Here is a 14,130-nt window from a genome sequence, read left to right as displayed (position 1 = left end):
CTTGCAACCAATGGTTGTAAAATCAGGCACAACTCATTTTTGATTTTACAACCATTTTGAAGTGAATCACTGCAGTTCTTAAGTGAGTCCCACAGCTGTTAGCTGAATCTGGCTTGCCCGTAACCTCTGCTTGTCAGAAGCCTGCTGGGAATGTCACAGATGACAATCACATGACCCTGAGAAACTACAACTGTCATTAAATACATGCCTGAATTTTGATCACGTGGCCATGGGCATGCACAACGGTCATAAATATGAAATCTAGCAATAAATTACCTTTTACAGTGCCGTTGTAACTGATTGTTAAATGAATGGTTGTAAGTTGAGGACGACCTGTGTACTAGAGCAAGGGTGTCATATCTGTGTGCTGAGCCCCCTTTTGTATTCACTCTACACCTACGACTGCACTCCCTCTTGTCCCACTAACTATAATAAAATTTGCAGACAACACCACGTTGGTGGGACTCATATCAGGAGGAGACAAGACGGCCTATAGGTCAGAAGTTCTTAGACTGGTCTTGTGGTGCAAGAGTCATAACTTCACTCTGAACATCAAAAAGACCAAAGAATTGATTATAGACTTCAGAAGATGCAAAGCAGAACCTCTCCTACTATATATCAATGGAGACTGTGTGGAAAGAGTTCATAGTTTTACATTTCTAGGAACTCATATTTCCGACAACCTTACTTGGTTGTTCCACACCATGGCCACTGCAAAGAAGGCCCAACAGTCACTTTCTGAGGTTGCTGAAAAAGAGTGGTCTGGGTGAGAAGTTGCTAGTTACTTTTTACCGTTCTACCATCGAGAGCATTTTGGCATACTGTGTAACGGTGTGGTATGCTGGATGCTCTGCAGTGGATAAGAAGATGCTCCAGAGAGTTATAAACACAGCACAAAAAATCATCGGTTGCTCTCTTTCTTCTTTGGAAGAGATTGTGAAGACCAGACTCCTCTCTAGAACACTAAAAATCTCCACAGACCGTTCTCATCCTGGACATTCATATTTCGAACTGTTACCATCAGGGAGGCGTTATAGGTGTCTTAAAATGAGGACTAATAGATTGAGAAACAGTTTCTTTTCCAAGGCAGTAATTGTCTTCAGTCAAACAGTGCATTTGTGATTTAGTCCTATTATTATTATTATAATTATTTTAATTTTTAAATACTCTGTAGTATGATTGTGATGTGGTGTTTGGGGCACTGTGCTGGAGTAGCTTTCAAATTTCATTGTGTTCGTGGAATGCAATGACAATAAAGGTATAAAGGTAGAATCAATTTCATTGAGGGCCACATCAGGGCTGTGGTTGATCTCAGGGGGGCATGACTGACTGGGTGGTTGTGACCAACTGGATGGGCATTGCCAGCTTTACACCACTCACTGGGCGTGGCCAGCTTCACGCTACTCCCCAAACTGCTGACATGTTTCCTCTTCACATTGGGTAGACCAGGCCAAAGCGATGCGGGCCAGTCCCTTAACATTTTCCAGGATGGCCCCACTGGCCGGATCTGACTACATTGCAGGCCGAATTCGGCCCGTGGGCCTAGTGTCTGACACCCCTGTATTAGAGTATCAATTTATAGGAATTGATGTGGCATAGTAGTTTTGAAGTGAGAAGACAAAAATGGATTTAGGCAACAATGAAAAATCTCTTGCTGGCTATAATAAGTTATTGCTATAGAACTGGCTTCTATTTTATACCTGACTTTGCATTCAAGCAAGTTTATAATATAGTGATATTATTACTTTCCCCAGCTTCTGCCAACCTAGCAGTTCGAAAGCATGTAAAAATGCAAGTAGAAAAATAGGGACTACTTTGGTGGGAAGGTAACAGCATTCCATACGCCTTTGGCGTTTAGTCATGCCGGCCACATGACCACGGAGACGTCTTCAGACAGCACTGGCTTTGTAACGGGAGATGAGCACCGCCCCCTAGAGCCAGAAATGACTAGCATGTATGTGCTAGGGGAACCTTTACCTTTATCTTTATAATTAGAGATAGGCTGGTATATCACAGTGAGTCAGTCTCCAAAATGTTAAAGTAGAGCTTCTAGCAGCCACATCCAGCAAGGATGGCAACGACATATGCTGGAAGTGCTAGTCCAGCTACATCTGAAAGTCCACCAGTGCCCCAATCCTCAAGCAGAGTTTCAACATAGAGTGAGGTATGAACACCTGTCCTTCTTGCTGAAAATAGTAGCAGAGTATCAGGTCTATTATAACTTGAGGTTCTTGTATAACATACTTCAAGGAGGTTGCTGATTCTACAGTTTCATGCAATTTCACGGTTCTTTATTGAATAAGGTGTCCCAATTGGGTGGGTGGAAATGTATCTAAATTATTGAAGCTCCCAAGTATTTCTCATCCATCTAAAAAGAATGGAGGTAATATCTGTGCTTTTCTCCAATTCACTAAATGGCTGCTAAGGTGGCAGATAAATCTGTTGACTCAGATCCCAGGGTAGTTTGAGATTCACTTCAGGGCTTGGAGACAGAGAAGGCTTCTTCTGCCTTCTTTGGTGGAACTTGATTACTTCCTTCTGTCTCTTTCCATTTTTGATGTGTTGTTTCATGTATTGGAGGGCCTAAGGAAAGAATAGATCTGACAAAGTTCAAAGACGCAGGTAAGCAATAGCCTTAGAGCATTTTTGGGAACAACAAAGAAATGCTTTCACCGGAAAGCTCCACCTCCCCCCCCCCCCATCTTTGATTGCTTTTACAAAGTTTCGGCGCCCCCCCCCGCCCCGGGAGGGGGGGGGGCCCCCCCCCCCCCCGCGGGGGGGCCCCCCCCCCCCGCCTCAAGGCTCACATTTCTCCTCCTGCACAGCAAATGCCCAAATGGAAAAAAAAAAAATGTTTAGAATGCCAAATTGACTGTTTTTACAGTGAAAGCTAACTTGCTCAAGCCCAACCATTTTGCCAAGCCTGGTTCCTTTCAGATATGCAGGATTATAGCCCCTTTTTGCTTTGCTGCTGAGAATTATCCAGGATTTTAATCAATCGAAAACCCCAGGGTGGCAAAAATTGTTATAAAAGATCTTATAAAAGATTAAATGTTTTCAGCCTCAGGACCATCCTTCCCCTCTCAGGAAGCTGTTTGTACTTGTTCGTCTCTTGGGTACATGTCTGAATGGTTGAATCTCATTTATTAGAACTCCATGGTAGATTCCTTGTCTTTCAATACTTCATTTTTATAAAAACAAGAGCAAACTAACCACAAAAATTGGGTCTACCTAATATAAATGTTTCCAGTTGACAAAAGAGAAATTTTTTAAAAAAATACAGATACTGCTGCAATTTTTCTTCTAGAAGTACAAAGATTTAATGAGGAAAAGTTAGTTGGCAAATCAGTGAAGAGGATTTGGGGGTGACAGAAAGCAGCAAATCTGAACAAAACAACAACCCAAAATTGTCCCATCATTCTTCAGTGCTGATCAGATTAATCAGCTTTCACACTTCATCAAATGTTGTGCTGTAGTTCTCAGAAAAAAAAAAATGTTCTCTCCAATAAATTTAGAAACGCACATTTTGGGATTCTGAGTTTGCACATCAGGGTGGAAATGAGATGAGCTACATCTAGAAATGGCATGCAGCAGAAATAGACTGAATTGTCTATCTGTAATAAATTAATGTATAGTCACTCGGAGAAGTCAGAATGTCTCAAGAGAACCCGACAATATTCTTATATCAACTACTGCTCACAAATTGATGTCATAGTGGCTTCAAAAGATTAATGCAAAATCCTACATAGACATTGTATTGTCTTAGGAACATTGTAACTTAAAATGTACACTCTTTTGTTCATCGTTTCTTGTTTTCAATGATAGTATATGGCTAGCTATAGATTTTGAAAACCAACCAGTGAAGTGTGTGTGTGTGTGTGTGTGTGTGTGTTAAGTTTTCGTGGGTACTTACATGTATGTTATTCAGCTTTGTTCGGGTATTTTCCCACGTCATTATAGTTGTGCTTTTAAAGTTGTAGCAATGTTTGGGCAGAATCTCATCTGCCATCATCAGGCTTCTGTATAGTGTTCGTCTGTGAGTCAGACTTTCACAGCCTTTTCTGTTTTAAATTTGGTGCTAGCCTACTGCTGTGCCAAAATGGTTTTTTCTTCATCTTGATTGGTTGGGAGTCTTGGTCTGTGTTTATTGGTCTTGGAGTTTACTGTGTTCTGCTTGATTGGTGTTTCTAATATCTTCTGTGTGTTTTGTAGCTTTTTTTTTTGTCTTGATTGGCTGGCAACATTGTGTTCCTGTATTGGAGGCTTTTAGTGCGACTTGGCTCCGAGTAAACGGATGGCTATCATTTATTAGGAAGCTAGGTTTCATCTGGGTGCCTGGTTGGGATGTGTTTGAGCTGGAGGTATCAGGGGGAGCCTGTTTGTGCCCAGGTGTTTGCCTGGCTTGTGGTGTGGAGATTTTTTTGTTTGTGAGTGCAGGCTTCCAGATAATTGACAGTCTGGTGGAGTCATCTCTTCTATTCATGCTTTCAGGTCTGTTTTCAATCTCTATGGCTTCTCTGATAATTCTGTGGCTGGGGTTTTCTATAGTGGCTAGGGTTTTGGTGCCATTGAAGTCGATGCTATGACCTGTGGCTTTCATGTGTTGGACTAGTGAGGAAGTGTGTTCCAACGTTTTTACTGCATTTTTGTGTTCATCTAGGCGGGTACTTATTCTTGTATTGGTCTCCAGCTATGAATTTTAGCCCGAGGCATTGCGTTAGTCACTATCATTTAACTTAGCCTACCTCATCAGATTTTGATGAAGATAAAGTAAGAAGGAATTCTAAATGCTACTTTAAGCTTTTGAGAAGCACATATACTCTAAATATAGCCATGACTTATTGCCTTTTAATTATATAAAAATGGTTGGTTGGTTTCCAAAAAATCAAACCAGAGCATTATGCATGACAACATTTGGGGTAAGGGAATACTGTGAACACATAAATCTAGAAGGCCACTCTTGCTGAAATTAATCAGGAGTAACATAATCACATTGTTAGGTCCTATGCAAAAGCTGCAAAGGAATTCAGTTCTTGTACATGAAGCTCTTTTCTTTCACAGCCATTCCCCCTCCCCCCCCCTTTAATGCTTTTGTTAACTCTTTGGGCTCAGGTATGGAGGTCCTGTCTGCAGATGAGCCTCAAAAGCATCTCACTGACCCATCTCGTTTACCTTACAGGTGATGAGCAGCCGCTTCCTGCCCTATGAGAACATTGTCACTGATGCTGTTCTAAGCCTCGACGAAGATACGGTGCTTTCAACCACTGAGGTGAGATATTTTCCCCGTGGATTGTACTGGCTCTCCAAAGTCATACAGATATTTGATTTTCTTTCTTTCTTTCTTTCTTTCTTTCTTTCTCTTCTCTTTTCTTTCTTTTCTTTTCTTCTCTTTTTCTTTCTTTCTTTCTTTCTTTCTTTCTTTCTTTCTTTCTTTCTTTCTTTCTTTCTTTCTTTCTTTCTTTCTTTCTTTCTTTCTTTCTTTCTTTCATCAAAGCTTTGGCCAAGTTGACTAGAAAAAGTGAGTGATACCTTCTTAGTTGAGGTTTATGTACATTTGCTTAATGTTCCCAGAGAAGCTCTTGCACGGTTGCAACACAGAAGAACTTCTGCAGCTGTCTTAGAAGCAAGATGGCCATGTTACTTCATGGAACAGTTCTAAGGAAGTGCTGTTCTTCCAAAGATTTGAACAGCCCTGTGTCTGTTTTAGCTAAGAGGAAGCAATAGCACTTAGACCTATATACTGCTTCACAGGGCTTTACAGTGTCAGCATATTGCCCCCAACAATCTGGGTCCTCACTGTACGGACCTCAGAAAGATGGAAGGCTGAGGTGGTGAGACTTGAACTGCCAAATTGGTGGCAGTCAGCAGAATTAGCTGGCAATTCTGCATTCTAACCACTGCATCACCACGGCCCTGTTGGCAACCTAATTCTGTGTCCATCTGGAAGTCTTGTAGTTTCATCTCAGCAATTCTTCTTGGTCTATTAGGAAAGAAGGTTGAATGTCTTGTTGGGCTAAATGGCCAAATGTAACATGCAGATATAGATGGATGTATACCCAAGTATTCACAAGTGTACATAAACACCTACACATACAGACATTTAATTTTTGTATTAATTCCTATTATATTCCTGTTTTTAAAAGCTGTGTTTGCCTAGCGTTGGCCTGATCATTTCTTTTGAGTAGCACCACGCACAAAGCAGATGCCTAGATAACATGTCTCTCTTCCATGAATTAGAGCTGCACCCAAGCTCTTCTTTTCAATACAACACTTTTCTTTCTGCCTGATACTTCAGAACTGCTGTAGCAAAAGCAGAAGAAAAAAGGCTGCAGGGATGAAGAGATGGGGGCAGGGAGCTGGAGATCAGGGGATCCAATGTAGAAAACCAATTTTTACAAGTAGGATGAGTATTGATTTCTCTCACCTCTTCCCGTAAAGAGATGGTGGGAACGGGCAACCATTTATATAACATGGCAATATATTGGAAATACATTATTAATGGCATCTCTGGAAAAGCTTTGAGTGTTTATTGTCTCCTTCAATTTCAGTGTGATTTTCGCTTTCTGTGTCTCTCTCTTACTTCTCCCTCTGTTAAAAAAAAAAAAAGCAAGTTGTCCTTTAGAATTTATTACTTTGGAAATAGCACATGGAGTCTTCTTCCAAGACCCAAAAGAGCCAGTTTGGTCTAGAGGTTAAGGCATCAGGCTAAAAACTATGAGGGTGTGAATTTTAGTCCCACCTTAGGCATGAAAGCTAGCTGGGTGACTTTGGGTCAGTCATTCTCTATCAGCCCAATAGGATTATTGTTGTAGGGAAAATAGAAAGAAAAAGTATCAGGTACGTTCGCGACCTTAAGATGTTTATAAAAACATAATGAAAGCAAAATACAAATAAATAAATAAAAATAACCCCATTGAGTGTTTCTGGAATCCAGTTGTTCCTGTTATATCTGGATTTTTTAATAAGTTTATTAACTTGAATGTGCATGGTCTTGCAAATAGTTAGGGGGTTAGAGGGTCTCTTTCTTCTCACAACTTCTGTTGCAGGTCCATGTTTGCTTGAACACAACTGTATTTCTCTGCTATCAGAAACAGAATTAAAAATGCTTGGTTCAGAAGGCTCTGTGCATGTCCTAAAATATCTCCCTACCACCTGGATCATAAAAGAGTCTTATCCAACCAGTATTTTATTTCCCACAGGGGTCAACCAACTGTTTTGAATCTGGAAATTCTATTTAGGTTCTAATTTGATATCCCTGTACTTACTCATTTCTAGTAATGAGGCTAACCCTTAACTTATGCCAAACCTCAGCCAGGTTAAATTCTAATTTATTTTGTATCACATGCAGTGTATCTGAATTACTTTATACAACCATCTTTTTTTGCATTTGGTTAGTTTTATTATTGTACAAAAGTAAGACATCAAAAATAGAGACATAAAATGTAAGATTATAGTGTAATAAAAATACATTGTAAAAAGAATGTATTTTTCCCAACCATTCTGCTATTTATACTTTGCTTTAAAGTTTTACAGTTATTGCTTATATCTATTAAAGTGATTTTTATGCTGTTTTTTAAAATAAATTTCTTTCATTTTTTCAAAACGATATTCTGAATGTCTCAACTTGCCTTGCTATGTAAGATGTTGTATGAAAGGACCTATGCTTGCTTGGTTTTAGTTAGACTTCTGTTATATATATTTCTCCATTGGTGTATATTGTCCCATTTGGGTCTGTCAATCTTGTATCAATGGCAAGATTTCTTTTTTTTTTTTTTTTAAATAACACCATCTAAGCAAGTGACCAATACTATATTCTGCAAATTTCAGTCAGGATTATTAGTAAGGAAACCTGGGTTAATTATCCTCTCCAATCGTATATCCTATGGAAGTTTGCTTATTTGAAGCTCCCAGAATTCCTGGTGAACCTGAATAATAAATTATGGGGGTTATCACTCCAAGATGTCTTCTACTACTTACCTATCCATCTGAATAGTAATTTTCCAGCTTTCAGATATGAGTGATAAAATTCAGAAAAGCCTCAAATGCTTCTTCATTTTTTACCTTTAATTAAGGTTTTAGCTTTTCACCCCTAATGAAATGAAATATTAAGCCATCCTGCACAGTGGGAGGAGGAGGAAGGTCTCTATGACTCATAATTAGAAATCCATGTGGATTTAAGGAGGAGTGTTGGCTGTCTTAAGAGAGTAGCAGTTTGGCTAACTTTCTCACCCGCCCCAGCCTCCAACCTAATTTCTCCATATTTGATTCTCTACATCAGCCTCAATGAAAAACGGTTAAAGCAAAATTAGGAAACTTGTATGTGGCATTAAACATTCACTTAACATCTACAGCTGGAGTCTCCAAACTTGTGAACTTCAGGGCATCTTCCATTGCTCCTGTAGTTATTCATAGCTTCATGCTAGAACATAGGGATCCAATGCAGAAGATTCCACATTCAAACTTTGCCGGAGGTTCTGGAAGGCTAGTAAAGACCAGTTTCCTTTCTTATCTCCTCTGTGGAAAAGACACCCCGTGCAATAAATTAGACTGGAACAGAATTTGATATTGATAAGGGTTTGCAACCGGATTCCCATTTTCTCAGTACACTTCATCTGTCTAATAATATAGCTATATGCCAGCCTGAAAAATTTCTAGCATACTTTCTAGGGTTGTGTCTAGTTGGGTCATGGTGATGCCACAGTACTTATAATTTGTTCCTTGGCATTCCTTGTGGGTTTTTTTTAACCTTTGATTCATTGTTGACTCCTGGTGATTGCCTGGAGCAGTTTTGATGGCAATGTGAAGGTTTTTTTTTCCCCCAGAAGTGGTTTGCCATTGTCTGCTTCCTAGGGCTGAGAGAAGTTGGTTGGCCCAAAGCTATTCAACTGACTTGGTGCCTAAGGCAGGCTAGAATTCACAGTTTCTTGTTTTCTGGTGCTTTAACCACTATACCAAACTGGCTCTTGTTCATTTAGGTATTTAAAACAAATGGGAAGCTGGGCTATTACCAACCACTAGCTTCAAGCTTATGGGAAGAAAATGGTGCATAAGTCCAGTACTTTGTTTGGAAGTGCACTCATCTGCCCACAAATTAGTGAAAAGTAACCTAATGGAGTAAAGAACTTTTGAGGAAGCTAGATGAGATGGTGCGAAACGCCATCAAAAGTCAGACTGCTGTCAAATGGATTTTGTTTGACTTGTCATGCCCACCATGGCAGCCATTTTGTGAATTTGTGAAGGTCTCTCTTGACTCAAAAAAGTTGCCTGAAACCACTAGGAAAATAGATATTACAGGCAGTCCTTGACTTACGAACATAGTTGGCCCCAAAGTTTTTGTTGCTAAGTGAGACCGATGTTAAGTGAATTTTGCCCCATTGTACGACCTTTGTTGCCACCAATGTTAAGGGAATCACTGCACTTGTTAGGTTAGTAACACAATTGTTAAGTGAATCTGGATTCTCCATTGACTTTGCTTGTCAGAAGGTTGCAAAAGGTAATCACATGATCCCAGGACACTGCAACCGTCATAACGATGAACCAGTTGCCAAGTGTACTGACCCAGGCTTCATCAAACGGAATTAATATCAAACTTGTTGTAAAAGCAAGACCTATTTTATTGCAATGCTGGGAATTACTTTCATTCCCAGCCAGAATTAATTATAAACAGTTCCCCAAGATAAGCACACTCCTTTCAGTGCTGTGGAATGCTGCCAAAAACAGAAGTATCCAATTAATTATAACAGAAACCAACCGAAGTACCAGAAAAAACCAACCAGAGTACAAGAAGCTTCAAGGAGGACTCGGAATCTATCGAACTATTTTGCTTCCTGCAAAGCTTTCGTCATTGAGGTCTGACTTTTATCCCTTATGGGAGGGGCAATTACCTCCCAGCCTTACTCCCGAGTCTCCTCTTCTGCTTCAGTTGCTCTCACCTTCTAGCAGCTCTGCACACACACGCACTGGGAACAGGCTCCCCTGGGTCCTCTGCCTCGCTGCTGCCAGACTCTGAAGGTTCCAAAGGCAGCACCCCATTCCCAAATGGTCCTGGCCCCATGCCTGCATCGGATGTAAGAACCTCCAAGTTCTCTCCAAACTCCCTGACTGGTCCCCTTTCTTCCCCACTGTCTGACTCCAGTGCTGGCTGCCGGCGAACCACAATACCAAGCATCCAAATTCCGATCATGTCACCATGAGGATGCTACAATGGTTGTAAGTGCGAAAAAGGTCCTAAGTCCCTTTTTTCAGTGCCATTGTAACTTAGAACGGTCATTAAATGTATCAAAGACTACCTATACAGTAAACATTAACCAGAATTTTAAGGATGAATTGCTGATTTATGATCGCTTTATTGAGAATCTGTAAGCCTTCCCCACAACTAGAACCCGAACAATGGAGAAAGAGAATTTATAGATGAACAAATTAAAGAACAATTTTTGTTTGTTATGATGAACCTTTATCTATATCTAACACAACTGTTCCTTCCTTAACTTAGCTTTAATCTTTTCAAGAAAACAGGTATCAGCTTTTATATAAAGGATGTTAAGGTGTCTGCTGATTTTCTGATGTTTAATAATTTGTGATCAGAGCTGTGACAGGAATAATTATTTTGTCTGAACTGTAAGCATTTCATATTGTTTGAACAACTTGAAGGAAGAGAATGAGTAGTAACTTTAACTGGAAGCACTCTTCAAAGATCTGAATCTTTATGGAAGAGATGCTTTGAACCTTTGATTTCACAATAGGGCTGGACTGCATCATAGTATTTATAGTATGGGATGAACTCAAATATTTGATTCCGTTCAAAAATTAAGTTTGAAGGCCTCATTTGCGCTGCTTGAATCTTCAGCTCAAATATTCCTACAGCCGTAGAAGGATATAAAATATTCATTATCTGTCTTACACTAGCTGAAGCCAAGGAGAAAAGATTACAAATAAGGGCGTGAGGAATTAATAATTTGGAAACATTTGTCTTTGGAAAACCTCATTTTTATCTTGATTATCCTCCTTCCAGTATAAAAAGAGATGCTTCCTACAAAATGGACAGAGAATCACCTTATTGGTTCACTTAATAAACAAGCAATTCCTATAGACACCTAGTTCTCCACTCATTGTGAATGTTTACGGTGCCTGTGTCATGCCGGTAAAATGTTAATATGATTCTCTGGCGCTCTAGGCTCCTGTTAACGGGAAAAAAAACATTAAAATGTGCATAATTACAGGGCAAAATGTCAAGTAGTCAGTTTAATTTACTGATGAATACAGAGAATTAATGTTTTGCAACAGTTCCAAGATTGCAAATTATGAATTAGTGAAAAGGTAATATTTGGTTTTGCTGACATTTTTGAGGCTGTTTGATTACCACTTGCCACATCCATTTGGTTTGTGTTTTTTTTCCCCCCTTGCCTGCAGGTGGATTTTGCCTTCACTGTCTGGCAGAGTTTCCCAGAGAGGATTGTGGGTTATCCTGCCCGCAGCCATTTTTGGGATAACACAAAGGAGAGGTGGGGCTACACATCGAAATGGACGAATGACTATTCCATGGTATTGAGTGGAGCTGCTATTTACCACAAGTAAGACTATTATGGGTATTTAAAGCCTGTTTTAAGGGGTGAGAGAAAGAATAGGATAGGGCAGGACAGGATCTTGGAGGTCTTTTATCTGGTCCATCCCCCTGCTCAAACAGGAGAACATATGCCATTTCAGACAAGTGATTGTCTAGCCTCTTCTTAAAAACCTCCAGTGATGGAGGGCCCATGATTTCTGGAGGCAAGTTGTTCCACTGGTTAATTGTCCTCACTGTTAGGAAGTTTCTCCTTAATTCCAGATTGCTTCTCTCTTTGATTAGTTTCCAACCACTGTTTCTTGTCCTGCCCTCCGGTGCTTTGGAAAATAAAGTTCAGCTATATTCTTATATTTATCTAGAGTATTTATTTACTGGAATTAAAAAAAAAATCCATCTATTCTGTATTGAGTTAAATCATAGTCCCACAACAATCCTGGTACTTCTTGCGACTTTTTTTTTCATTTTCATTTTCCCTTAATTTTTGTTTTGCAAAGCAGGTTTTGTTAAAACATCAAGGGTGATTCCTAAAGGATTAAAACTTGAGTCTCTCTTCTGCAGATAATGACTTTGATTCCTGGTTTCAAGATCTGATAGTCATTAGTGTGTTTTTCTCAATTTCTTTCAAGTCACTTGTACTCTAAAAAAAGGCAATTTGATTTGAATGCTGTCTCTTAAGGGCAATAGCAGACTTCAAAAAACTCCTAAAGTCTTCAAAGGGATTCTGCCACGATTTTCTTTGGCATCAAGGGAGAATGAACATGTCCTAAGCAAGCTGAGGCTTAGGTTGGCTGCCCATCTTAATTCAACCAAATTGTATGAAGTTTATAATTCATCTTGATTGTCTATGTTTGCTTGTTGGGGGTCATAAGGGAGAGAAAAGCAAAGAAAAGCCTCTCTCTCTTTTTCTGTAGAAAAGTGGTTGACATTGTTTTTTCCCCTCCTTTGAAAAATGAAAAATGTATCACTGCAAAGGAATGGTCATCTGGTTTCCTTAGGGTGATGGTCAAACAATCCTATTCTGACTAATCAAAAAGTTTAACTGACCTCTCTCCCTTCCACAGTCCCCCAACATTGCAACTCTTCTTCAGATTTCTTAGAATGAGTGGTGGATTTCCACAAACAGCTAAATAAGCGTAACAAAAGTAAATGTGTGTAAGTGTACTTTATTTACATAAAGTGCCCCACTATGTCAATACGTCTTGTTTCTCAAGTTTTTCAAGAATTTTTGAATTCTGGAGTTCCCTTGTCGTCAGAAATTGATATCATCAATAATTCATTTTTAAACACTTTTTTTTTTAACCCGGAGAATATTGACTTAGTACCAAAGTTCCTGTCATCTCCAACCAAGCTGATATAGTCCGGAGTAAGCAGATCATTGCTCATTTGTGCAACATCTGTCCTCTTTCTGCATTTGGACTCCCTTCCTCTCTTATTTAAGGGTTATAGGTTGCCCATTTCTGTTTTACAGACTTCTTCTATGGATCATTCCCTGGATTGTTGATGGGCATGTATGGAATTAGAAGAACATTTCATAGACACTCCCACAAATGGCTGCTTGGCCTTTTCAAACTGGGCATGGGAGGTTGAATAAAATGTAAAGTATGGATTTAACCTGCTATATGGTACCCATCCTGAATTGCTGCATCCTCAAGATGCTCCTTTCTACCCCAGCATGCCCTTGTCTTTGGGGAAGGCAGGTGAAAACATGCAAATCCAAGACCTGGTCTCCCCGTGTTTATTTTGTAAAACACATCTGAGACCCATTTAAGACCCAGTGGCACTCTTGGAAATGCTGATTATGCTGGAGGGTAATTGCTTTGCTTTGCATCATGCCCCCTTTTCGATAACTTTAATTAAAATATGTAAGAAATGTTAAAAAGTCAAATGGAACAGGGAGTCTGGTAAGTCCCACAGAAGATACCTTCAGGCACTGCTAGGATTACATAAGTATAGATCTTCTGCTTCTAGTTTGAAGGGGGAAATCACAACTTAGAATTATGGAGCTGGAAGGGACCTTGGAGGTCTTCTAGTCTGCCCCCCTGCCCAAGGCAGGGGTCCTTATACTAATCCAGACAAATGATTGCCCAATCTTTTCTTGAAAACCTCCAGCAATGAAGCACTCGGGGAAGCAAGCTGTTCCACTGATTAATCATTATCACTGTCAAGAAATTCCTCCTTATTTCCGGGTTGCATCTCCCTCTGACAAGCTTCCATCCATGGCTTCTTGTTCTGCCCTTGGGTGCTATGAAGAATAAATTGATGCCCCATTCCCTGTGACAGCTCTTCAAATATTGGAAGATTTTTATCATGTCTCCCCTAAACCTTCTCTTCATTAGACTAAACATGCCTAGTTCTCTTAGCCATTCGTCATACAATTTAGCCTCCAGAATCCCTTATCATCTTTGTTGCTCTTCTCTGCACTATTTCTAGGGCTTCAGGATCTTTTCTTGTTTTGTATTGTGGTGAGCAGAACTGGACACAATATTAGTATACTTGTTGAAAAAAGCCCCAGCCTGCAGTGCATAAGATATACACAGTTTGTCGTCTCCACTGTTGCCTGAATTTCT

At 39.8% G+C, this 14,130-nt stretch overlaps 1 protein-coding gene across 1 annotated transcript in view; it reads left to right on the top strand.

The window, feature by feature from the left end:
- Positions 1-14,130, top strand: part of EXT1 (exostosin glycosyltransferase 1) — a 310,066-nt gene that overhangs the window by 286,058 nt on the left and 9,878 nt on the right. Inside the window, exons 8-9 of the mRNA XM_026689602.2 lie at positions 5,180-5,269; positions 11,410-11,570. Coding sequence (XP_026545387.2) covers positions 5,180-5,269; positions 11,410-11,570 — 251 coding nt within the window. The remainder of the gene's footprint in view (positions 1-5,179; positions 5,270-11,409; positions 11,571-14,130) is intronic.

Source organism: Notechis scutatus, chromosome 3, assembly GCF_049901735.1.
Source record: "Notechis scutatus isolate UNSWTSFEM ecotype Mainland chromosome 3, rNotScu1.2, whole genome shotgun sequence".
Classification (NCBI taxonomy): Eukaryota; Metazoa; Chordata; class Lepidosauria; order Squamata; family Elapidae; genus Notechis; species Notechis scutatus.
This window is presented reverse-complemented; position numbering and strand designations above follow the sequence as displayed.